Source organism: Rhipicephalus microplus, chromosome 10, assembly GCF_043290135.1.
Source record: "Rhipicephalus microplus isolate Deutch F79 chromosome 10, USDA_Rmic, whole genome shotgun sequence".
Lineage (NCBI taxonomy): Eukaryota > Metazoa > Arthropoda > Arachnida > Ixodida > Ixodidae > Rhipicephalus > Rhipicephalus microplus.
Genome location: NC_134709.1, coordinates 84532164 through 84560105, shown reverse-complemented (window position 1 = coordinate 84560105; position 27942 = coordinate 84532164). Strand labels below are relative to the sequence as shown.

At 45.5% G+C, this 27942-nt stretch overlaps 1 protein-coding gene across 1 annotated transcript; it reads left to right on the top strand.

Moving 5' to 3' along the window:
• The first annotated feature begins 186 nt into the window (after window positions 1-186).
• LOC142774314 (uncharacterized) lies at window positions 187-27089 on the top strand. Its single transcript, XM_075874709.1, has 16 exons — window positions 187-469; window positions 1222-1370; window positions 2211-2356; window positions 4071-4388; window positions 5275-5378; window positions 6801-6909; window positions 9081-9271; window positions 10397-10648; window positions 11442-11705; window positions 15651-15836; window positions 17448-17554; window positions 19771-19916; window positions 21468-21785; window positions 23082-23236; window positions 24449-24700; window positions 26801-27089. Exons 1-16 carry the CDS (start codon window positions 231-233, stop codon window positions 27087-27089), a joined length of 3225 nt encoding a protein of 1074 aa, XP_075730824.1. The 5' UTR covers window positions 187-230.
• Window positions 27090-27942: the final 853 nt, after the last annotated feature.

Sequence of the window (27942 nt, the reverse complement as noted above, 5' to 3'; positions counted from 1 at the left end):
CACACCAACCTTGGGGTATTTGCCAAGAAAAGAGTAATCAGATATAGGGGATCACATAATAATTGTAAATCTAATCCACTATAATATGGTTAGAAGAAAGTACTTGTTAAAGGAAGTATTTGCCTGTTATTCCAGGAACATCATCCTCATCGTCATGAGCGCGAGCCGGACGTGAGAGCACATAGTGCGTGGTGCACGGCCATTCATTCGATCGGTGGCTGGTCTTGAAGATGGGCTTAGGTCTGTCCCGGAGGAGGAGGCGGCGTGTCCCAGTGCCGGTCAGGGAGGTCAAATGGGTGCTCAATCGCGAGGCCACGCCTCTCAGGACGCTCGACGAACTGCTCAGGTACAAGCAAGAGCCCCTGCTGTGCGCCGTGGAGCCGCTGTCGGACGCCATCAAGCGGGGCAAGCCTGGCGATCCGAGGACCATCTTCTGCCACGACATGGATAACAACTACAAGGAGGACAGGTGAGGTTACTTCATCTAACCCGAGCGCGAGCAGCATTCCGAGTGCATCTTGGCGACATTGAAGCGGAAGCGTGTGGCATTTGTGCCGTGGCCACTACATATAACGGTTCTGAAGATGCCTCCTGCCACAGGAAGGCAAAGTCCCAAGTAGCACGCTGGTATCTCACTTCTGTAAATTTTAAAGAATATTGGACCCATTTCTTAAAACTGTGGTGTATTTCGGTTTCTGTTTCATGGTTGGCGGTTTCGGTTTCTTGTAAAGTATTTTCGCCTTCAAGGACGCTACCCTGTGTATGTATGCACGGCATTGTATATAATAAAGGAGTTTCTGCTTGGCTACCGACTGCTGCATACGTCTTGTCGGCCTTTGCTTCAGCGCCGTGCCCTGTGTTCGCCGTGCGCCGCACGATACTACAGAAACAACCTGTATATCCTCTATCTGCGAAAAAAAATGTTCAAGAAGCACACCCTTGTCATGCGCGAACGCTCTATAACCACGGGAAATTGATTATTTTTCATGAAACTAGAGAGATGGAGTGTTGACGTCACAGGGCCTCAACCTACAGATCACCACGTGGACGATTTGTATTCCCCACTCTTCGCTCATGGTACACACAACAGACTAAATTATTTATTTTGAGTTAGAATAAAAGAAGTCCTCAACCCGCTTCATGAAAATATAGCAGGCAGACGGTCAGCTTTGTGCGAACATAATTGTGTCGATCACTCACCACGTACTATTGGCCTTGCAGGTTCATCTACGGCAGCGACGATGCAAGCGCGTACCGGTTTCACCACTGGCAGATCATCGACACATTCATCTACTACTCGCACCACATGGTAACGATACCACCCCCAGGTTGGATCTCGGCAGCACACAGGCACGGCGTCAAAGTCGTCGGTGAGGGGTTTCGAACTTCGAACAACAGCTAATCGTACAAGCACGTGTATCTGTTAATCACGATCGTGGTCGAAATTCGAACATTGCAAGTTGAAGGAACCGACGGGAATTTCAGTTTATGAAAGCTTGCCTTAACGAATAGCTATGTCCCTGAAATCAGCTTCGTGACAAAGGGGACAATGCAGGCATATTGTTTGGAGCAAAAACTCGCAGGGCACACTACGCATTCGTCCAAGACGAAACATTTCTATTTCTAACATAGTTCTCCAGTCCCTCCAAGATCGGAGGCATCGCAAGACCCTCACATGGGATTGGCACAGCTTTGACCATGCGACGATTCCGTACGTTGTTATCGGCATGTGATGTCATGCTGTGCGATATCACAGTGACGTAATCACGATGTGTCATTATGTCAATGGTCATTAATAACGATGTGCCACATTTTTTCGCAACATGACATTACATTGCTTGATGACATTCTTAGACTTCTTCATGAAGCCAACAAACAGTAATATCTGATAACGTGACTATTTGAACTGCTCGTGTGGATGCCAACAATACTTTGTTTCTTTGATGAGGCGTCTGAGCATGTCCACCTGTCGAAACTTCGGCTAAAGCAACATCACTCCTTGTTCAACGAATTGCCAAACTTCATTTTAGAGCCATGATGATTTTTGCATCATTCTTCCCCGACGCCCATGGTCGAATTTCGCGTTTGGTGATGCTTCTAAGCTTTTGGCCTTAACAATACTTGAAATTTTGTACGTACAAAACAGCGTATCTTGACTGAAGGTTGTTAGTTCTACTGAAACAACTCTCTCATTGCGCCCGGCATTTCAGGAACATTCATCCTCGGGAAGGATGACATCAAAACCATTAACATCGTCCGAGGCTCCGGTCTGACCTCGAAGGCAGCAGCCCAGCTGGCAAACGTTGCTAGAGCCGGCAGGTTTGATGGATGGCTCGTCAGCATTGGGTGCAGTATGGTGAGTGCGTTTTGTACCGTAATTTTAGAAGCTTCACAGTTTATCATGCACTGCGTGTGGTTGAAACTTGGGGTTGTACAACGAAATACTTTCTGAATCACTTGCGAGCTTTCAAACAGATAGCACGGTTACGAAAGGTTCATGTTGAATGGCGCATGACATGACAATGTGGACGACACACACCGAGAACAGAAGTAGCATTTAAGAGAAAGAAACCAAGAGGCTTTAATAATAAACACAAGTCTTAAAGCTTTAAGATTCTGTTTTCGCGTTGATGTGCTGTTTTCGCAATCACGTGCAAGAAGAGAACGCTTTTAAGTCAATATCGCTTTCAAAAACAGTGTCGCCTAAAACTCGATCCATGAAAGCTTTTCAAATGATATGTGGGGTTTTGCGTCCCGTCCGGTGTTCATTAACATGCACGGATATTACACGGGCCTCTGCCATTTCACGCTTATTGAAATGCGACCACCGTGGCTGGAATCGAACTCGCGACCTTTGCGTCATCAGCTGAGCAGCCTAGCCACTAATCCACCGAGGGGAAGCATAATTGCGCTTCAAGCTACACTGTCAAGGGAATACTGTCTGATTAAAAGAAACTAAATATCGAAACGAAGTTGCTCATTTCGATGTTGAATGCTTGTTGAATGACGAACCGGACACCCTGCACGAGGGGAACATTTGTAGCTCAGAGGTTTGAGAAGCTAAAGTGGTCAGCTCGCATTACCGAGTCACGTGTTCTCATAATAGGGCGTGCACGTACCCGTAAATGGGAGCCGAACACAGCGCCGTGTAGTCGCTGCGTGTAGCTATAGGGTAGTGTCGTAAAATATTCGAACGCGATAGCGTTAAAGAGTTCGTTTCGCAGAAATTCTGGCTTCGGTGTTGACGTCAAAGGTTGTAAGCAAAAAAAAAACACTCACGTTATGCGGGACCGAAAAATAGAGAACGATGCTAATAAGGAAGGAGGAGGAAGCAACAAAAAGGAGAAGGCAGGGAGGTTAACCAGAAAGACATCCGGTTGGCTACCCTACACTGGGGGATCAGGGAAGGGGACAAGAAAGACGAGAAAGAGGGAAGAGAGGGAAAAGAAAAAAAAGGGCGGGGGAGAGACTGACAGTATTTTTACTGCAGCGTGTAGAACTCTACCGCATGTCAGAGGCGTTCACACAAGCCTGTCTTTCTAATAAAATAAATGATAAAAAACCTGGGTCAGAATGGGGACTGAACCAGGGTCGTTTGCGTCCGAGTGGGGCATCGAATCCGGGTCACTCGCGTGGCAAGCGGGTGCCCTACCATCCGCCCACGTGGCTGCTCGTGCATAACGTGAAAAGAACTTGCTCTGCCTGAACGTGCAGTGAAAGTAGCTTTCATGTTTTACAAACACACGCGTCTTGCATGCATGCTTCACAAAGCAACACGAAACATTGCGGTAATAAAGCGTGGTGCAACCGCCCATAGCCAAGCAGCCCCCCCCCCCCCCCCCCGAACATGGGATTATCATAATGGCGTCGTGGTTTAAAGCCGGTCACCCACTATATAAGGCACACACGCTACTGCGTTTATTTCCTTAAGGCCACGTAGCAAGAGCGTAGCAAGTTCGATAAGGTTTCATACACGAAGTGTTTGAAGTACGCACTAGGAACACGATATCGCTATTGCGTTCAACTCCCAAAGGCGAAGCTTTATGGGGTCCCCCAATTTTGGCTTTCAGGACCGTAGCTGCGTCCCGTTCGTCAAGGACTTTTTGAAGGCCATCACCAGCGAAACGCACAAGGCGGTACCAGGGTCGCTGGTCATCTGGTACGACGCGGTGGACGTCGACGGAAAGGCCAAGTCGCACAACGAGCTGAACGAGAAGAACGCCTGCTTCCTCCATCTGTGCGACGGCATCTTCCTCAACTTCCGGTGGACCGAAGAGATGTTGATGAGGTCGGCGCAGCTCGCAGGCGACCGCAAGGCAGACGTGTACGTCGGGGTGGACGTGTACGCTCGCAACACGTCTTACCGCGGCGGCTACAAAATGTACAAGGTGCGCAGATATTTAGCGAAGGTATACCTTCGACTGCTATACGAGACGTTCTTTCGGTGTTCTTTCGAGGCTCTAGTTGCGAGACCATAGCCTCGAAAGAACACCACAAAAAAAACATCTTATACGTACCATATAACAATAAGTCCAGTGGTGTTCTTGAACAGAAAGGAACGGTTTGCAATGCTAAACATGTCTTAATATATCTTCATGGGTCTCCTCCGAAATTGCAAAATGTCTAAACTTTCCACTTGATTGTTTGAGTTTTTCCCCCATTTCCAGACAGTTATACGAATTCACCTGCATCGTTTTCAGTTGTGCCAAACTTCGTTTATTTCACAATTTTTTCCATATGAGCTATATTCAAACGTGCTGAGGGTAGCCGCAGAGTTCATAAGTTATAAATGGCGCCTCCAGTGTAAGTGAAACAAAAAATCTAAACACAATTCACAAGCCGAATGACAGGAGTCATTAGCTAACCAGAACTGCAACCCCTGTCTTAGTATTTACCTAATCTGAATAGTATATTTAACAACACACATCAGTTACTACAGAAACTGTACCGAGCGCTAAAGTTTTACACACTTTGTTTGAATAGGGTAGAAGCATAGTGCACATGGGTAGGGGTTTGATAGCGATGTAGCCAAAAATGTGCATCACTTAAGCCGCACTTTCTTCCAGGTTGAGCTCCCAGTTCGGTTCGATGAAGCCTATTGGACCGATGGCTCTCTTCCTTGATGTGAGATAGTTGTGTACCGAAGTACTATATATGCCGCCTTATCTTCTCGATCATCCCCAGAGTTAGCATGGCGTATGGCTTGTGATATCGTGCGCGTCGTGTAAAAAAAGCTCTACGGTTTCCACGTCCATTGTTTCACTCTTATTTCAGGCCGTCGAGCTCGTACGGAGATGTGGCTTGTCGGCAGCTGTCTTTGCGGCCGGTTGGGTCTACGAGACGCAGGGAAAGAAGAACTTTGTGAAAAACCAGTACCGGTAAGAAGGGGAGGCAGACAGTTACCTATACATATTGTAGCGCCGTGCTCAGTTAATACTGAATACCGAAGAGTAGTACAGTCTTTGGTCTGCTAAAGCCATGCAGTTTTGGTTATCATTCTGAACCATGTAGATGAGCTAGAATTAATGGCTTATATGGTTGAGATTATTCATTTTTGAAAGAGCCATATGCATTGGCTTTGACCAGGTTGCAAAACTTGTCACATATGACACATAGGCACCCCGCAGTGGTAATCTAGTGGTTACAATGCTGGCTGACGCGATGGTTGCGAAATTGAATCTCTGCCGCGGTGGCCGCACTTTGATAGAGGCTACTTGCTTAACACCCCTGTATTTAGGTTTGGGTGCACGTTAAACAATGCCAGATGGTCACAATTTTCGGAGCGTTCCACCGCAGTGTCTCTCATAATTATAGTGTTCCGTAAAATAACTCGAGACGGCACTGTTTACGGGTGTGTTTACACTGACGTGCACATCATCCATTAAAATGAAGAAGAGTACGCGCACGTGACAGGTCAGACCTCTTTTTCATGTTCTGTAAGTAGAATATCTGACCCGCGATATGTCAGCTGCGCAGCAATATCTTAGTTTTGCGACGAAAAGCTCAAGAAGTATTGTTACACGCGAGATATATGGTAATATGTCGCTGCTTAGTTGTCTGCTATTCCAATGGACTCACACAGGCATTTTTCTGTCATCGACACTCAATGCCATTTGCAGCAAAAGGAATTCTGACAAATATTTTGGCCATGATATTCGTGTATTCTAACTGAAGGGAAGAAGAATGAACTTAATAGCTCGTTTTTTTATTAAAAACAATATCAAGAGAACTGAGAGGCATTTATGCCAAAGAAAGTATAGCGGATATTATTAGAAGTAATCGTAATGTAAATGTGTGCCTCGCCGCGGTGGTCTAGTGGCTAAGGTACTCAGCTGCTGACCCGCAGGTCGTGGGCTCAAATCCCGGCTGCGGCGGCTGCATTTCCGATGGAGGCGGAAATGTTGTAGGCTCGTGTGCTCAGATTTGGGTACACGGTAAAGAACCTTAGGTGGTCAAAATTTCCGGAGCCCTCCACTACGGCGTCTCTCATATTCATATGGTGGTTTTGGGACGTTAAACCCCATACATCAATCAATCAATCAATCAATTAATAATCAATCAGTCAATCAATAAATTAATGGAAATGTGAAGAAATACAAGTTCATGGAAAGTTAAGTTGCCGTGAGCAGGATCCGAACGTGTGACATTCAAACAACGCGTTCGATGCTCTACAAACTGAATTACCACGGCGGCATGTAAAAAGTAAGCGTTACAAATCGTTGTTCGTGCTACGTGTAAGCGTTATCCTTTACGCGTGACTTGGAAGTACTACACGTTTTGAAGTGCCATGCGATGTGCAGGCTTTGGAGTTTTCCGGACGACTGTTGTTCCGAGTGGCGGTTGACCAAACCTCCGCTGTCGACGAGTTTTTGTCACGGCTTAGGTTCCAGAGTGTTCGAAGATGGAAAGGTAAGTAATTTTCACTTGTGAATCAGTCAAAGTAACTTGAATATACCACGTAACAGATATTCTCTCAGGAAAGACACGTCAGATCGGCAGCGTATTCCTTTATTCGAGTGGGCGGTAAACTTCAACAATGCCTTGGGCTACCGAAGAAAAAAGAAAGACGCAGCGATGCACTGCAGTGGTCCGTTGAGTGAGCCAACAACTGATGTGGTGGCGTTCTTACCATGCTTTCTCTTGTTTCGCAGAAATTCCGGTGTCGGCATAGTTGGTCGTGAGGGAAAAAATCATCTTGCACGTTGTCGCTATCGCGTTCTACTTTTAAGGGCAAAACTTAAGGATCCCCCAAATATTCACACCCCCCCATATTTTGCTATAGTATTCTCTTCACGGTTATATACGCTTTGGTATTGGAAATTCGAACAACTCCATCAGCACTCAAATCGCGGTAGTTTTGAGTAACAGAATTCAATGCAGACAAAAAATTCTTGATCAGCGGGTGTCGTTGAAGTCACCAAGTGGGCTTATTCAGTGACTGCCTTGACACACAAGCCCACGTGTTGAAACTTCTACTCCAGCGACGACTGTGCGTTTATCAGTTTTAATCAGTTTTAATGTAAATGTGAAGAAAGAAAAGTGGATGAAAACATAAATTGTCGAATACCGCGTTCGATGCTCTACTAACCGAGCAACAATGTCGGACATCCCCGCATCCACTTTATTTGGTATGTATACGTGCATTAAACGTGGGGGCGTCAGTCAGTGCCACCTGTGCACTGACTGAGCAATCTGGTGTTCTCGAGGTTAATTTTCCACTAACTAATGCTTTGTTTCTGGTCGATAACATGGCAGCCGCACTGGAGCTACAATATTTATCGCTTTCTGACGGCTATTAGGTTATTAACCGATTAGCCCCTCCGTCCTTCAAAATTTCCTCTTCACAAGTGCACAGAAGCACGCGCACGCACGCATTAACATGCACATGCACAAACACATGCATATGCACGCGCACACACGCACACATGTGCACAAACACGTACGTAGGAAGATGGGTATTCTACGCACCCCTCCCACCCACCACCAATTCTCAAAAATTGCTTTCTTGCCACTGTGCGCCCAGTAAGAATGACACCAAAAAGAAAACGAGGTTAGAATTATTCTTCCACCGCGCTGATTGTGCCACCTGTGCTACGGGATGGTGTTTGGCAACTAATAAACGCGTTAAAACGAAAATAAAAAAAGTGGCGACACCTTGAAAATACCGAAACAGCTTACCTTGATGTCTTAGAACAGTTACCCGTGCTGTGCTTTAGGCTGGGCAAGTTGGTGCGACATTTAAGAAACAAATCTGGCGCGAAAGACGGGACGAAAGACACAGCCCAACAGTACCAGTGCTGCACTGGTACTGTTGCACTGAGTCTTTCGTCCCGTCTTTTGTGCCAGATTTGTTTTCCGAATGCTTTTGAATACTACTGCATCTGCTGGTGCCTACATAACTTCTAATCGGTAGAAACGACTCACACTGTGTCCTACGGGACACAGAGAGCATGTCATGGTAATATTCAGGAAATACCATTGGCCGCGAAAACAAAAAACCGCAAAAACACCGCAAAGACACACCGCAAGAACAAAGAGAAACGGCCATCTCACAGCTTCATGCAGGTTTTGTGATTTCGAGGCGTAATGCAAAAAACGAAGCAGTGACCTCCATATTCACTTACAAAACGCGCCCATCATCTCGATTTTTAATATTAGCGCTATGACCCGATACACATATACCTATGTCTCTTATATATGTTTGGACATCTGCACCTAACGGTGCATTTTAATGTTCAGGTATGCATGAAGTGTTTAGCATTTTTATTTGCATCTATTTTTTATTCTCTAACTTTTTTTTCTCTGAGATCAATTGTTGTAAACTCTCATTTCACTGCCGATGGGTGGCGGTGGCATCGTCACGGCTTTTTTCCCGGTCACCTTTTTTTCATCGTTAATGTTTTTTTGATTTTGGTGAAAATTGAGTTCTTTGATTGATTGATTGATTGATTGATTGATTGATTGACTGGATGAATTATTTGTACGAACTGCCCGAAACAAAACTTGCCGCTTCATTTTTCTTTCTCTCGGAGCAACGATGTTGTACACCTTACTTGCATGTCTCCCCGTACGGCTCCCAGCCACGCCAGATTGGCCACCTGTGGTTCAACCTGCACAAGCAGCAGCTGCAACCGCGAGACCAAGGAAACTCGCTCTGCGGCACGTGCTGTTCGGTGAAGTTGCACTGTGACGACGCGTACAACGGTGGCGGCTGCCTCCGCGTGCTGTTCAAGCCCAACCCGAACCGCCAGGACGTCAAGCCTTACGTCAGGTGACGTTGCTTGTGCGCGCATGCGTGAGTTTTCCTTCAGCAGTGTCTGGCAGTGGAAGAGAAAAGAAGACTCAGTCATTGAAGCGAGTAACGGAAATCTGACTTTCTAGGTTTTACGTTCCAAAACCGGTGAGGCGTCATAGTGTAGGGCTCCAAAAATTTGGACCATCTGGTGCTCTTGCTGATATCGAACTGAAATCAGTGTGCTTGGTGATATCAGCAACTGAAATCAGTGTTCTTGCTCATATCGGTGTGCGCTGATGTCGAACAGCACAAGGAGCTCAACCATTTCGCCTCCAGCAAAATGCGCTTGCCGGGACCGAAATCGAAACCGGCGGCCTTCGGTTCAGGAGCAGAGCGCCATAGTCACTGATCCACCGTGGCGGGCTAATAAAAATGTAGTTTTTGGAGCATTGGCGAATCCTGAATGCGACAGCAAGAAATTGGTAAGTCCTACAGAACAAGACTAGCAGCCAACTCTGTTGGGTCTATTTCGCGTAGGTTTATAAAACGCTGGAGTAAAAGTGGCTTTCGTGCTGTCTGTCGCCGCAGCGCGAGGCAAGCAGTGAGAGTGCAGGACGTACAATGATTCACGACCCGTTTACTGGTCTCTGCCAAAATACAGCACTCGCGACCGCTCTTTTCTGAACAAAGCTCGCAGTTGCTGCTCGAGCGAAGCTGTGCTGTGGATCATGAATGGTGGTGCAGTGAGCGGTTGTTAGGCAGATTTGTATGTACTCGTATTAACCGGACCACGGAACAAGTTATGCACAGGCCGATATTCCTAGCGCTGCTCTTTGTGGCACTTGGGCAGTTTTAAATATGCTTACCCGTTACAATGAGTGAGTTAAAGGGCTAAAATGCTAGACAACCTTATTGATTCTACTCGTGATGAACCTATTTCGAAGCAGCTGCAACTACCTACTTGTTTACTGGTAAAATTATATACAATGAGCACAATGAGACCTGCAAACGGGCTGAAATGTTCGTTAGTTTTTTTTTGTTTCGTAGTTTTTATCTTAGAGTACAGTTACATGTTCTTATAAAATAAAAATTTATCGACCCTTTTCGCAGTGACTGCACTCTTACAACTTCATTAAAGTGGCACTTGTAACCCTTCGACAGGTTGTTTGGTTGCGACTTCCCGCTGGGGTCTCTCTTGGTCAGCTACACCTTCAAGAACGTCAGTTGCGTAGGCTCGGTTACCCAGGACATTGCCGTTCTCTTGAAGGCCAGATCTGCAGCTGGGGAGCTTGAGGAGATCTACCTGGCTATGACGGCCGGTCTACCGAAAGGCGACAATTACACGGTCACTCGAGAGATCGCCGGAACAGCCGAGGACGATGCGGGAGAACTGGGGACCTGCTGGACGACAAGGTTAGTGTAGGCAGCTGGGCAAGCTGGTTTTCTTTATAGCGAAGGGAGGTAGCGTATAAGGAGGCGGATGTGTAGGAGGACGTCAGTAAAGTTTGGCGTTACTGGTGTCTTGTTCATAACCTTGTCCTCGTATCAGGTTCAATAGCTCGCAAGGTTGGATAGCTAGTACGTAATACGGGCAGTTCATAACTTTTTTTCTCACTTTGTGACAGTAATAATTCTACAAATCGGCTTGACCACATAGCGGAATTGCCGAGAAAAAAAGTAATTCACCATAATTTGTCCCAAATCGGTTGCAGTGTAAATGTGAAATCAGTCTTTATAAATTATGTTGTTTTCGTTAGATGGTAGCTAACGTCCTTTGGAGCTTCATTCCTTTGCCTAGAGTTTGGAGGCACATAATCTGACTTGTAATTCTCTGATTCTTTCAACAATCTTCCGCGATTGAACTCGATGTCTAGTACGTCGACGATCATTCGTGGTCGGAAATGGAAAGTTTCAGATGATTTCATCGGGCCGACATGAACAAAGTACGAAAGGACACATTGAAATTTTGGCATCATGTTATTGGATGTACCACTTTTGATCTTAATTAAGAACTTATGCCTGCAGTGACAATGAAGTCCTTGAGACCTAGGCATTCCTACTTTTTTCAAACAAAACTTTCACACAGTGGCGGCGCTATTGGCAAACTGGCTGAGACTAAGCTTTGTGTGCAGTACAGATTTGCTGCATTGGGTCTTCAAAACTGTCGGTGGCCGTTTTAACGCGGTCATCTCGATCATCTTTTCAGGCGATTCCTGCTAGAGGACCAGAGGGGTGCAGACGGCGCTATTCTCGAAGAGATCGGACTGCATTTCTTCTACGTCGAAGGGGAAGCAAACGTCTGGCTGCTGGGTCAACTTGACGTCAGGCGGCCACCCGACGTCGAGAAAGCCACTCCCAGTGCAGAAGCCGCAGAGGAAGCGACTGCCAGTGCCGACAGCAGCAGTGACGACGAACCGGAAAGGAAGCGGCTGCGGGACGAGCTGTACGGCCTTGATACCGTTCTTGCCGAGTAATAAAACGTATCCGCAAAGAATGCATGTCCTATTTTTAGTTCAGGTAAGATAAGTGATCCTGTGCTGCATTACGTGCCCAGGTAACCGTGTATACATTGCCTCGCCACCAGGTATGTTCGCCTGAGCGAGGCTTGCGACGTGCGGTACAGAAACTCATGTGACCTTATGCAGTTTCAGGCGGCGTGGGATTTCGCGATTCAGTTTTTTAACGGCGAAGTCCTTGTGGTGGCCAAAAAACCATTATCAATAGCAGGCATGCGTCACAGAATATGGGAAAATCCCACCAATCGTCACTAACCTACTAAAAAAATGTGTTTATCTGCAGGCGTGAATCAATGAATGCGATAGCAATTATAATATGTCAATCCCACTAATCGTCACTAATCTGCTGAAAAATCTTTCTCTGCAGACGTGAATCAATGAATGCGATAGAAATGATTTAGAATGCCGCTCGTAAAACGGGACAGGCGCTCGGAACTTGCAGCGCGCTGCCCGTAAAAGGTAGCACGAAAAGAACGCACGGGATGAGTACAACTGTCGCAGTTCGCCACTCGCAGCAACCTGCTCAAACACAAAGGACACACGAAACTAACGCGCAGTAACACGCAGTACGAGCGTGCCCCAGTCGTTAGTTTTAGTACTCAAGCTGGGCGCGCTGCAAATGTCGACCATGCACAACCAAGTGCTTCCACGTTCACTCTTCTAGTGGTCAGTTCACTCCTTTCCGCAAACGCAGCCACTGCAGCGCGCGAAGTGGTCTTGAGGCACATTCCAACCTAAACGCAAATTTCGCGGTAAACGCACAAGATGTAGAAACCATTCCATTAGACACGCGCGAACCAGTGACCACACCGTGCAGGGTAACGACAGCCCTTAAAGTGTCTCCGAGCTCTCCGTAGTGCCAGATGCCAATGGCTTACCTAAATAGGTCCGCGTTATCACGCTCAAAGACATACATTCCGTGCCCGAGTCCTTCAACGCTACACGCTGTGGAGCGAGAAGTTGCAGGTTTGAATCCAAGCTACGCGCTTCGGAAAATATTGTTTCTGAATCGCTTTTTGTGATTTTTGCATATATAACGGGACACGACGGTGACGGCGATGCCGAAGAAAAAAAAACAAGAAAACAGACACAGCGTCCGTGAATTACCATAAAATAAGGGCAACCATTAACCCAATAAATGACTATCTTAACTTGCATCGGGAGCCCTTTTCATTTCGCACGCCCATGCTATACTTTACCCTCTCGCTTTCTTCTTTCCTGTTTTCTAACCCTCGCATCCCTCACGATGATGATGATGATGATTTTGGTCCAGAGAAGACCCCATCACCCACAACTTCTTTCACCTTATATATCCTTGTTCTGTCATACATACCCGCTTACTGTGGCGTCTTCCCGCCCAGTTTTGTGAGGGGCATCCCGGAGTTTGTCAGGCTTAAACAACCTTTCACTCCTACGCGCGACATACGAATGCAAAAGGCGGCCATCAAACGCGGTCTCGCCGTTTGCCAAGGACGTACTTGAAAACTGGTCGTGGGAGGTGCGACTCTCCTAACTGGACCCGGGAGAACAGCTGGCGACCCTCAACTATATAGGCCTGGCGAGCCTCAGAGCCCAGTGACATCCTGGAGCAACGGCTCTACCCATATGCACTAGCCACCAGTCTTCGCATTGGTCCGCTTTACTGGGGGTAATAAAACGACCACAACCACCATACATACATACATACATACATACATACATACATACATACATACATACATACATACATACATACATACATACATACATACATACATACATACATACATACATACATACTTACATACATACATACATACATACATACATACAGCCCCGCCTGGGTGGTCTAGTGGCTAAGGTACTCGGCTGCTGACCCGCAGGTCGCGGGATCAAATCCCGGCTTTGGCGGCTGCAGTTCCGATGGAGGCGGAAATGTTGTAGGCCCGTGTGCTCAGATTTGGGTGCACGTTAAAGAACCTCAGGTGGTCGAAATTTCCGGAGCCATCCACTACGGCACCTCTCATAATCGCATAGTGGTTTTTGGGACATTAAAACCAACTAATCAATCAATCAATCAATCAATCAATCAATCAACATACATACATACATACATACATACACACATACATACTCACATACACGTAGATACACACACATACATACACACACATACACATACACACATACATAAAGTCATGTCATTCTTCAAGTTTCGCCGTTTAAAAAAAGAACACCGAGCCCATAGGCACGAGGTCTTAGTCGCGAAATATAGTACGTGGGCACGTGTCACAAGAAGGGAAAGCGCACAAGCCGTGGTGCACGACCATTCATTTCCCTCCCGGACCTATTTTTTAGATCTTATTGACCGGGATATCGTACGCCTCAAATTCTGGCTGTACAGAGTCTTCTTGACACGTTAAATGCTCATAGTTGTATAACGAGTTCTGTTTTTTTATTCCCCTGCAATTCCAATTCTAGAATTTTAACCTACTTTATGTTCTCGGTCTGGAATTGCCCTTGTGTATCCTTGTTTGCCCCCCCCCCCTACATGGTACCCCATCAAGGGCCCTTAAGAGAAAATAAATGATGATGATGATAATGATGATATTGACGTAGTTTTAGTCAGTAATAACAGCTACCATGTTAACATATGGTACATTGATATATTTTCAAGAAGTACTTATCTTATGACTAGCAATATTGAAGCTCCATTTTAAGCGATTACTATCCGGTACACACGTCAATGAAGACAGTCATTGCAAGTGATGCTTCTCAAAGTGTAGGAAGGTGTAGAATTGGTGTTTTCTCTCCTACTCTAGATTGATATATTTCCCTCCGCCTTCCAGATTCCATGCCCAAATTTGCTGCAAAACTTCTAGCGATCATTCTAGCGCTTCGCGAATTAACATCGTCAACAAGTTCTGCAGTAATTTTGACAGATTTCTTCTCAGAGTGTTCTTCCCTTTCGGGAAATGAAAACTCACATGTTCTCAGTGCTCTGAAATCTTTAATTGCTCCCCAAATAAATTTTATTAGGTTGGTCTGACTTTCACTACATTATGGCCTATTTCGGATTAATATGGTGGATGTGCTAGCAAAGACATCGTAGAATGGCCTGGTTACTCATGTATTGCCGGCGTCCAAATTCATAATAGGCGCTAGAATAAGGAGTAAAATGCTGTTATAAGAATTCTCCGCTTCAATATTATTTACCACACTAGAATTTTAGCACCTCAGACATCGGTGGAACGATAAAATATGTTATACAAGAGAACTTGAAGTTGCAATCACCTTACTACGTTGTCAGACTCCATATCTTAATAGGTTTATTTACACAAAGCTGGCCTGGCAGCTTCTCCTAACTGTTCTTTTTGTGGAGTTATTATCTTATTTCCCGGAACAGATATTTCACGTTGCGGAATAATAGTTTAAGTAGCGTTTACTGACTATTTAGTCTCGACCTAAATGTATACCAAATGTGCTTTTGTTCGGGGCTTTGTCGCTAGGCCGCAGTGACGGGAAGGTTGCTGATGCCTTGGTGGAATTTCTTACATGTAGAAAGAAATTTATATCATAGAGCCAACTCGTACTCTTGTTTTCTAAATTGTGCTCAAATTCGTATTTATTATTTCCTAACCTACGCAGCTTAGAATTACTACCTATGTTTTTACTCGTCTAATGGCAGTATTTGCAATATTGATACATTACTAGTTCCTTCATCTTTAAGTGCACAACATTTATTAAATTATAGAGGAATTTATACAAAAACTACCTGGTTCTGGACCAATCCCCCAGCGTGGGTGTGTGCCACTGTCCAATGTTCAACCGTATACTCTACCCTACTCACTTGATCGTTAGGCCGCAGTGAAGATAGGCGTCATATTTTCAAAGAAGAAGACCGCTGCTGCCCCACTCAGGGTGATCAAACAGGTGCCTGATCGAGAAGTCGCCCCGCTCAGCACGCTCGACGAACTCCTGAAGTTCAAGGAGGAGCCCCTGCTGTGCGCCGTGGCTCCGCTTTCGGACGCCATCAAGCGCGGCAAGCCCGAAGACCCGAGGACCATCTTCTGCCACGACATGAACGGCAACTACAAGGAGGACCGGTGAGCATATTTGTGAATCCGCATTTGTTTCCGACGGATGGGTCGCGAAATGCCTTTCTCCCGGAGGTTTAGGTCCTGGCGAGACCGTTTGCCCCGACCCCCACCAGAACCCTACCAAACCGATAAGACACTTCTACCCTACCAAAACGTTCGGTGGACAGCACGTGAAAAAAAAGGCGGTTCAAGCTGAAGGGCATGGTTGCTGTCATATGTGAATGGCCTTGCTTCACAGGTCGACTCTGTACAAAATTTGTTGCCCTGTGGCGGTGAGTGCACTGTTCAATCTGGAGTGCTTTAGGCCTTCCGCTTGTCGTTTCTGAGCAACTCGGACCACTCCCAGCTGCAACACCACCAAGTCATGGATTCGAGCGGAAATTAAACGAGCACAATGTCCTCTTCGTCATTCCACCAGCAATTTCGGTCATGATTTTCGGCGGTGATTAGGGTTTTCATGAAAACGTAAATTGGAAGCACGAATAGTTTACTGGACCGGTTAACGTGACGGGTGTGTTAATAGGTTCTGGCGCTGTCAATGTGGAGCATTCGCTTGTTTTACTGGTAGATTCGGCTTGATGCGATCTGAGTGCACAATCCAGGATTTTGGTGGCCTCTACAAATCTCCCAGTGAAAAGCACCACCGTAAGAATATTTATGCTCCGTGTAGCCTCTGTCATCACATCTTCAGCCTTGTGCCTGAACACCCTAAACATGGAGCAACCGACCAAACGATCGGGGGCCCCGAAACTTTCATTCTCCACGACCACTCTTCACAAGCCGGTTTTCTGGTTAGGCTGACATGAGGTGCTACAGCGGAATTGGTGATACGCATACTGAACTTAGCATAAGCGGAGCTACGACGAGACAAAGAAGGGACAGGACGTGCCCCACCATTCTTTGGCTCGTTGTAGCGCTGTTTGTGAGTTCCGGTTAGAGGAGACCTTTCACCATGATAGTTCCATAGCGGATAATCGCATTGACTCGTCCACCGGTGAAGGCAGTACACCAGCACGTTTGTGGGGTCACGTGCGTTCCCTGCAAACGTCTGCTAGTGACCTAACATGGCGTCGAGGCTGACGACACGGGGATATCCTTCCAGTACACTCTTTGTCCTGGAAGAAAAGAGAACGTTGTAATTTCGGAGGAGGGGGTGGCTACTAATGCGTGTTCAGGTAACTTTACCAGTTGCGGTAGTAGCACTGATGGGAAGAGAGATCCTTTCTTCTGCATTACATATCGGCATGCTCACCTGTCGCCCATCTTATCTTTCCCTTTCATGCTCCGAAAAGCTGAACTCTACGAGGAGCACCTTCAGAGATACTCTGTCCCAGTCGTGTAATGCACCTCAGCAATCGCCTCCTTTCACCTCTTTACCCTCCACTACCACCATTATTATTTTGTTATTATTTTGCAAATATGAACAGGGGTAGGGTTTTCCGAAATCAAATGCCAGCTACGGCCCTGACGTCTAATATGAAGATATATGGTGCTAATGGAAGAGCCTGTAATGAAATTATGAGTATGACTGCTTTGTCGCTATAGCTGTCATAAGATTGTATGCATTATAACAACAAGCTTTCACCAATATCGTTAAACTTACTACTGCCGTTGCAGGTTCATCCACGGCAGTGACGAGCACAACGTTTACCGCTTCCATCACTGGCAGATCATCGACACGTTCGTCTACTACTCTCATCACATGGTGACGATTCCACCCCCGGGTTAGATCTCAGCCGCCCACAGACTCGGTGTTAAGGTTCTCGGTGAAAGATGTAGAAGTCCCCAGTATACTTGATCTTTGGAATATTTTGAACTCGAGATAGCTAAAAATTTTTGGTTTTATAAACCAAACTTTAACGTACTCATTCGAAAGTTATATTATGTCAACATCGTTCATAGGGGAACAGTGGAACTCCGAACAAGACGAGTTCGGAGGAAATGATGAGTACTTGCCTAACTGTATCGTCAATTAGATCGTACGAATAAATGTAAGTTTCACTCAGAGCCATCGCTGGCTCCCTCACAGAAAATCTGCATAGATGCTCCGTCCAATTCCAATTTCTCATTTCTGTAACGTCGAGCACTTATTGACCTATTTCGGGTAGCTGGTTTTCCCGTACGACTACCTGGTTAATGGTTGAAAAAATTGTGCTTTCCGAAAACTTTCTGCAAAGATTTTTACATCCCGGCTCTTGTAAGATTCCAAGTGGGTGCAAAGAACTCTTAGGTATTAATGTGCGTTTTTTGGAGTTTACAATAGCAGTTAACGGGTACTTATGGTTTGTAGTTGAAACGGAAGCCACATAGCATGGCTTTCTTGTGCGTAAAAATGGCAGGCACGCCACAGTTCCGGGCGAGAATATTATATTTATTCTTGAGTTATACCGTTTGAATCAAAGTTTCGACGCGGTGACTATACAGGGCGTGTACGACGTCAATTCCACGTATCCCCGAACGTTGTCTCCAGCGACATGCCTTCCGGCTTCGCAATCTCTTATTGTTCACGATTGAGCCACTAAGTTCAAACAGCGTGCTTGATTAAGCTAATTTTTTTCTTGCATTGCCAGGGGACGAAAACACGAATTGGCATATCTATACCGTGAGAGCATTGAAAAACTAAGTAACATGCCCGTCAAATAATGTTCAGTTCGCAACCCACACTAGCCGGACAGGTAGGCGTTCAGTATGCATTATCTACATAAGGCCTTTCTCATTTTGCTTACAAATAATGCAGGCTACGAGAACCGGGAATACGGCAACTGTAATTAAGATATATGATAGAATATATATGTATTGATTATGATCAACGAGCAAATAAATGTAGTACTTAGTAATTCTGAACGAAAATTAGTGATATACAGTAACACAATATGTAAATACCGCAATTCCATTCATGCATGCTGTATCTGTAGTTTCAGTTAAATAACATAGACTAGAAAAGACCGCGAATGTACGTATGTTAATGTTATGAAAAGTCTTCGTTTCGCTTGTGGGTACATGCTGACTAACACGACCTGGGCTAGATTCTCACTGTAATTGAAGTTTTCAATTATTTACCATGATTTCGTCTTTCTAACATCTCGGTCATGGACAAGACCATCACTACTCGCTCACAATCAACGAAGCCGACACCGATACTGAAATTTCTGGGAAATGACCTCTTTGACACTATCACGTCAGAATGCCACTGAACGTCAAGAGTGGCGATGTGGGCTTGTTGGTGAAACATTTGAAAGAAATTTGAAAAACATTTGAAAGAAAATGAACGCATAGCTATGCTTGACCTTGAATGCTCATGTATAGTACCAATCGATAGCCATTCGATAGTCAAACTATCCTATTAGATAACAGATGACCACTCAATAATATATGTGAAATGCTCCCACGCAGATAGCTATGCTTGTTTGAGTTTGGGTACACAATTGATAGCCATTCACTACAGATTCATAAGTAACCGATGCCGAGTTGGAACTCGACGAAAGCAGGCAAGTATTCCATGACCAATCTGAACATCATCTTCATCAGTAACAATGGATAACTCATTATTACCTGTTGATGTGCAACACTAATGGAACGTGATATCACAGCATAGCATACATTGTATAGTACCGAAAGAAATAAGTCAGAAAAGATAGCTTGAGAAGGGTCGAAAGTTGAAGGGGAATGCCGCCAACAGCGCTTTTTTTTCTTCTCACTCCTCACACCACGTACATAGCTTTCTTCAGTTTTCTAAAGCTCTCTTTACGTTTAGTCAGCCTATATTTTTCTACTGTGGTGCGTACTCTAAGTGGAATAAGAGATACAGATATAAAAGGAAGCTATCGGTGAGCTTGTAATGAATTTTTTATGAATAAAAGAGCTGCATTTTCATTATCGTGTAGCAACATATATTGACAGGAAATTGATAATTTTAATCACTGCACGAGTGCTTTTTCAGGAACCTTCATTTTGGGCGAGGACGGCGTCAAGACCATCAACACCATCAGAGGCTCCGCTCAAATGACACAGGTCGCGACGCAGCTGGCGAATGTCGCAACAGTCGGAAGGTTTGACGGATGGGTTGTCAGCATCTGGTGCACCATAGTGAGCGTGTTCTGCTATGTTCGTTCACTTACTACACTGAATTAAATCACTCGCGTGATCGTTCCATGTTTGATGGAGCGACGATGTCGTGTGATGTCACCAAACGCGTGAATTAGTCGATAACGTCAAATTTTAGCGTTACTAATTACGACATGTTGACGTCACATCATTGACATCATTGCAAACGTCACGTGAATGTGTTCTCTCCCATGTCATCTGTGTCGACGCCGACAGATTTCCTCTCTCATGAGATATACACTGATGTCTTCATCTTAAAAGTACAACTACATGCAGTAAAGTTTAAGAAACCAATAGGTTCAGTCGATAGTTCACCCCTTCAGGGTTTCTCAGAGAGAACATGTTACTGCTGTTTAGAAAATATGCTAACGAACTGGTACATACCAGTAAAACTAATTTATCAATGTCACAATAACACAACTTCAAAAGCAATTCAAACTCAGATTTATAACAACGTAGACCGTAGCCATGTTATTGAGTTTGACTATATCCTCCTGTGCTAGCCGAATTGAAATTCATCGCACTTCGGTTGCTCCAGTTTTGTTTGATAGCACCCACGTGAACAATGAACTTCCCAAGAGTAATATTTGGTAACAGATATACGACTCTTGGATTGTCAAGCCGAACCGAATAGGACATTGTTCAATTCTGTATTCAATACTTGTTGAGCAACAAGTCATCCACGCTAGATAAGGAAGATATATAGAGTCAACAGGTTAAGAGCCTGAACGGTAATCCAGTAAAAGTGTTATAGATTTGATTTATTGATTGATATGTGGATTTTAACGTCCCAAAACCACCGTATGATTATGAGAGACACCGTGGTGGAGGACTCCGGAAATTTTGACCACCTGGGGTTCTTTAACGTGCACCCAAATCTGAGCAACACGGGCCTGCGACATTCCCGCCTCCATCGGAAATGCAGCCGCCGAAGTCGGGATTCGATCCCGTGACCTGCGGGTCAGCAGCCGAGTACCTTAGCCACTAGACCACCGCGGGGGGGGGGGGGGCACTTATCAGTGTTATAGTGGGCCAGCATAAGCAGGTGGGGCTCTTACACAGCACCACTAAGATATGATGATGCAAGAAAAAACACATGCACAAAATAATGACCTCTGCCAGTGCTGCTGAAGTATCACAAACCTTTCTTCCAATTCTGTTTGGTTGCGTACTTTAAGATTTCACTTATAACAGAAAAGTGACGTTTCCTATTACTGTATCTGGATGATTGTTTGACAGCAACACCAGACTAGATATGGCGTTGTTTAACTCACTCGTCAATATTTCTCGTACAAAAATCAAACTCCATGTAGAGCGAACACACCTAGTTGAGAAGTCTGAAGAGAGAGGGACCAGTCAGTATTGGTGTCATTCACTCATATATGGTATCAATCTACTCATAGACGCACACACAGCACCACAGACTGAGAAGGACTAGGATGTCCGCCTGAACCATAAGTGTATCGCAAGTATACACAGCGCCGAAGTCGGTAATTGGTGGTAAAGCAGAGTCGTCGCATATTAAAATTTCAGGACCGTAGCTGCGTCCCGTTCGTGAAAGAATTGCTGGAGGCCATCACCACCGAAACGCACAAAGCCGTGCAAGGCTCTCTGGTCATATGGTACGAAGCCATGGACGTCGATGGAAAGGCCAAGCCTCAAAACGAGCTGAACCAGAAGAATGTCGGCTTCCTCAACCTGTGCGACGGCATCTTCATCAACTTTCGGTGGACCGAATCTATGCTCCTTAATTCGGCACAATTCGCGAGAGACAGGAAGGCAGACGTCTACGTTGTGGTCGATGTGTACGGACGTGGCACTAAGTATCCCGGCGGCTACGAGACGTACAAGGTGCGTGGAAATTCAGCGGCGAAAGCTCACGTTGCTACAAGGCCAGAAGATTCCCTCGCGGCGCTTTAAAATAAAGTACCGTATAATACAAATACATAACTTCAATACTGCTCTCGAACAGAATAGAGCAATTTCGTCAAGTGGCTATGAAACTGTCAATGAACAATTTTTATTCTTCTGTTAAAAATATAGAAGTAGAGGGTTTATGCGACATTCGTGGATATTGGCTTGCTCTGAACCCCCCCTCTTTCCACCACTTTAGCCTCTGTTTGCCAAAAAAATACCCAGTGATTTACCCCTCAAGCATATGGGACATCACCATACCGCATGCCAGGTCCTTGTGCTATAATTGAAACATGACGGAAAACTTGCAACTAATGCGAGGTAGCAGCCGCTGACGGCCACTGCGCCAACGTCCACGCACTATATAGACCACTCGACAGAAGTGTGGTTCAAATTGTGCTAGACCCCTCTCTTGGTCTTCTAGCGGAGAAGTTGGCAGGGCGTATTGACGATGATATCGTGGGTGCCGAGTAAAAACGTTGTGTCACTTTCGGACGCCAATTTTTAAACTCTCCTTTCAGGAAGTCGAGCTCATTCGGGGATGTGGCTTGTCGGCAGCCGTCTTCGCAGCCGGCTGGGTGTAGGAGACGCAATTCAAAAAGGACTTTGCGAAGAACCAGAACCGGTGAGTCAGCGGTGGGTGATGATACAATGCACGTTCTGAAGTCTTGTGGTGAAGAGCAGTGCAACCGAGTAATAGTACTTAACTCTTTTGTCTCTAATGAAGAGGCTCCTACGGTTTTAGCTAAGAATAGAAACCGTGTGCGGAAAATTCAGGTAATGACTCTGCGCGAGATAGCTGATTGTTTAAGGTTAATCTTCATTGGCTATAACCTGTCCATTTCACTGACTGTAACTTGACTAAACTCACACGGGCAACCAGAGTAACTAACGACACTCATTTAATGTTAGCGCCATTTATAATGAAGTGCATCCCCGCAAACTATTTTTCTTAACCCAAATGTGCACATTATAGCTCATAATTGCAGCAGTTGCTGCTAAGCCTAAAACCTACATTCTGAAATAGTGTTATGTTCTGCGTAGCAGGGTTCCGTGGGCCCAATAAGCTTGAGAGCCCCTGGTTTATAGCAAAAATTTACTGCAGCTTCAGATCTGCTGGCATTACATGGGTCGCCAAATTGTGATGCGAGATTTCACTACTTCTAAACGCGCAACAGCATTGCACGCGTGGCTCAGTGCACGTGTGGCTCAGTGCGTGTCCATGCACTGCAGGCTTTGGAACTTTCCAGACAGCTGCTGCTCCGAGTGGCGTCTGATCAAGCCACCGCTGTCCACGAGTTTCTGTCAAGGATTCGGTTCCAAGGTGTTCACGGAGGGCCAGGCGAGTCATCGTTACCTAATGCTAGTGCAAAGGGACCAATCACAGCGTAGTCATATCAAACATTCCTGCCATACCGGGCCTTAATACACTGACGAGTCACTTGATGAATTAGCAGCTCCGGTCGTAAGAGCGCAGAAGGTTAACATCCGCACACTGTCTTTGATCATTCGAACGGTCAGAAGCAGTGTGAGAGACGGCCGTAATGTTGTTGCACGGGACGACGGCCGTTTCACATCCGCCAAAGCTCTTCAACATAGTGCTTAACGCGTTGCTTCTACTTGTCATGAGGTACAGGAGCATCTCTCGGTCACCTGGGGCGTGCCTCAGATCCCCACAGGTATGATGTGTTCTGTGCGCCCACGAACGTGCTTCGTACAGCTCCAGTTGGCGGTGGAAGAGGTGAAATGAATTAAATCAATAAATCATTCAATAAGAAAAAAAAACGTGCATTTGCTCAAGGCATTTCAAAGGCGAGTGACATCCAATGTGTACATCTTGCCATCATCATCATTGCACGTTGAGTGGTTGTATGACTTGCTGCTCACTTCATTTATGCTGCCATTGCCACCGTAGACGATGATCCAACATACAGCTGAGCGCTTTGTAAAGGAATGGCAGCTTCGCAACACCCACTCATTACGCAGTGATACCCGGTGAGATTTGACACCCGTGTCACGTATTATTACGTACCTTAACACGACTCTTGACCTGCCACGACGACTGCAGAGTCTGTGTAGCTATTTTTAGTGCTTTTACCTCGAGGGTCTGTTGTCTGCAGTAAGTGGCGTATGAATTATAAATTAAAACTGTAATCTCCACAACGCTGGATGTGTTGCGGACTGCCATCATGACAAAGATTGGTTCATCCACCGAGTTCATTATTGCCGATGGGAAAAACGTTGAAACATGACTTTTTGCCGGAGAAATTGTTTCAGATATTTTAATCATCTGTAAATCAGACCTGGTCCAGTGAGTAACAATTAACTGTGCTGCAGTATATTCGACTAAAATGATATTACTATTCTCAGCGAACTTGCGAAAGTCGAAGATGCGTGACTTAGCACTGAGATAAATAATCTTTCGCGTCATTATGAGTCCACAATTATTGCTGAAAAACCCAAAGATATATTACATTATTTATTGTTTTATAACTTCTCAGATACCGATATTCAACACTGCCTTCACGAAATAAAATGTTTATCCACACTTGCAATAACCGGAATTCCTACTCTTCCCCAACATTCGGCACTTGTAACAGGTTGTTCGGTTGCGACATCCCACTGGGTCCTCTCGTGGTCAGCTACACCTTCAAGAACATCAGCGTTAACAGCACAGCTGGCCAAGACATCGCGATCGTCTTGAAGGCGAGAAGTGGTGCCGGGGAGGCCGAGGAGATCTACCTGGGCATGACGGCCCGTTTACCGCAAGGCGACAACTACCGTGTCACTAGAAAGACTGTCAGAGAGCCCATGTGCGAAGTTGAGAAGGCGGAGAACACCTGGCTTACAAGGTCTGCGAGTGTTGTTAACCTCAGTGACCTCAGTGCTTTTTTTTTAAATTTATACACTTCTAAGTATGGCCTTTCTAGTATGGTTTGAACCCACAGCCAATTACGCCTAAAAAGAAACATAAGTTTGGAGCTATACCTTCTTTACTTGGGCGTCTGGTAATGAAACGCGGGATATGCGTATATTTCAAACGCAAGATTTGGCGGAGACGCAGCGCTGTGCGAACTTTCATAAACTTTAACATAAAGCAGAATACGCCCACTACATCGCTCAGGACGTCAGCCTGTAGCGCATGCTGATTGGCGCAGGTTTATGTGCGTCCGATATTTAGGAGGAACTGTCAGTGCCACACTGACCCAACGTCGGGCCAACGAGGCTCAAAAAGTATGTTTCAATGTAGGCCCGTGTGCTCAGATTTGGGTGCACGTTAAAGAACCCCAGGTGGTCTAAATTTCCGGAGCCCTCCACTACGGCGTCTCTCATAATCATATAGTGGTTTTGGGACGTTGAACCCCACATATCAATCAATCAATCAATATGTTTCAAAGGTAACGCTTTACCCACAGTAAGATGGCGGCTACCACCTTAGTAGATGCAGGCTTAGAGGCTGGCATTCAGCCAAGAGAAGGAAGTGCTTTCTTCCTACACTCATACAAGTACAATTAGGCAAAAGGACCTCTTTTTGGGTGTGTCGGTGCATACTTTGTTTAGGTACACTTGAATGTGGCGCGAAATCAATTTCGTGAAAGAAAAGAGGGGGGTGCAGAAGAGAATGAAGTGAAGCGCCATCTACCAACCGATTGAAGAGAGTCTGAGAAACATAAAAGAAAAAAAAGAAGACATTTCCGCGCAGGTGTGAATGGCCAACATATGACGTGCAGCGACGTGGTAAAGACAACATGCATGTTATTAAAAAAGAGCTTGATTGATTGATTGATTGATTGATTGATTGATTGAAATGTGGGGTGTAAAGTCCCAAAAGCACCATATGATTGTCAGAGACGCCGTAGTGGAGGGCTCCAAAAATTTCGACTACCTGGGTTTCTTTAACGTGCACCCAAATCTGAGCACACGGGCCTACAACATTTCCGCCTCCAATTAAAAAAGAGCATTTCTGTCGATCGCAAAGTAATAGTTGCGCCATTGACACAGTCAGACCCTTTCTTTTTGATAAAATGACGCCTCCAACAACTTTTCAGAACTTTGTGTGCTGCTTCTCCTCCCTCCACCTTTTTTTCCCGCAAAATATATAGCTATAACTATATAGTTAGAAATATAGTCAGAACGCGCTTGCACGCGCTATCGCGTTCGGGCCTGCGTAAGTGGCTGTGGCCTCTATATCTTACACTGACTCAGCAATCACGTGATAACATCGATGAACGAGATTCTGGACACGCGCTAGGAGCCGCGTGCTCCCACGTAGCGTGCCGACGAATCGGCGTGGCGTGTTTCAACAAGAGTTTGACAACGAGTACAGCAGCAGAAACTACAGTGAATTCATTGTGCGTTTCACCTGCAAGGATGCGTTAACATCGGGCAAGGTGCCTATGATGAACGGAACATTAAGTCCACACATGCGCTGCTTCACATGCTACTCATGGTTCCTTTTAGTGGAAGATGGTGTATTTTTTGTGCGTATAGGGTTATGGCTACGCATGTTTTGGACGATAATGGCGCTTGAACTCCTCTGATGTTGGATTTAGAAATCTGTGCACTTTCATCATTTACCGTGGAAAGGTGGGGACCATTGTGAGGTCTTTGTAAAAACAACGTCATGGCCTCATTTGCATCCATGGCGAAGCTCGTTTTCTTTCGAACTTGAACAACGGCGGGGTGGGGGGGGGGGGGAAGTGGTTTGTTGATACTTCCCTCCTTCCTTATTGAAGGAAAGAACAGGAAGGAAAGCAAATGCGCCTATGCTGGTATAAAGCGATACAGGAGCGAGCTTCCGCTCTGTCATTTTAACAACAATCTTTGGGTGTTCTCTTCTGTATGCTTTACTTTTTGGCTGTTCCCCACTTTATAGTCCACCTAAAACTGCCGCAATCATCAAAACTGTTCATGCCCACCTGAACAAGGTCGTCCTATTGCCGTCGTTTTAGGAAATACCACCTAGAGGACCTGAGGGGTGCAGACGGCGCCGTTCTCGAAGAGATAGGTCTGCACTTCTTCTGCGTCGCAAGGGAGACCATCGTTTGCCTGTTGGGTCAACTAGACGTCAGACGGCTAGACAATGCTGAGAAAGCCGCCCAGAAAGCCGTTGAAAGCGAGGACAGCAGCAGCGATGACGAGCCGCAAAGGAAGCGGCGGCGAGTGCAGTACAGCCTTGACCCAGTGATGGCCGAGTACTTTAACGTGTCTGTGGATGTGGTTTTATCGCGAATGTGCTAAAAGAGATCATTTCGCAGAAGTTTTGGTGTCAGCGTAAAGCGTTGGTCCCGGCGTCATTGGTAATGAGTGAGAAATCACGTTGAAAACTTGAGATAGGTACAAGTAAATCATTACAAAAACATTCGATTCAACCACAGGTCATCAAGAAAAGTAAACGATGTATGTGGTAATTAGCGAGAAATCCCGGTGAAAATTTGTGATAGATACAAGTGAATCATTACGAAAACATATTCAATTCTACCATAGGTCATCAAGAAAAGTGAAACTCACTCAGACTCACTTAAAAACATGCGTCTTGCTCTTTGGACGTACTCGGGCTTAGAATCCCTGAACTTTTCCCGAGCCGGACTCACAATCGCGAAACAGTTATTCAACTGGGTTCACTCGAGCTAAAACTCGCCAAAGTTCATGGTTCGGTCTGATTCTGAGTCAGAGTGAGTCGACTCACAAGTCTGTTAGCATAAAATTTGTTTTTTTTTTCGGCCATGGTGTCAGTGCGCTTTAACACGAATCAACGATACTGCCGTTTCTAATGTGTGTGAGTAGGAGAGGGTATAAACGTGAATAAAGGTAAGGCTGGGAGTATAGTGCTCAATGCTAACAAATATGGCCTTAGCTCTGCAAAAAAAAAGTGGAACCCACTCGGACTCACTTAAAAGAGAAAAGATCGATGGAGAGTCCTTCATTGTACAAGAGTGCGGTGCATGCCCTCTGTGGATATATAGCGGGGCATTCAACCTGTACTAATATTTAACTGTGTGGTAAGGTTTGCACTTATTCTAGTCACAGTCAGATGCACTGAGACGGTGTGCGGTCAGTACTGCGGTTTTTCAGACCCACTAAACCCCTCTGA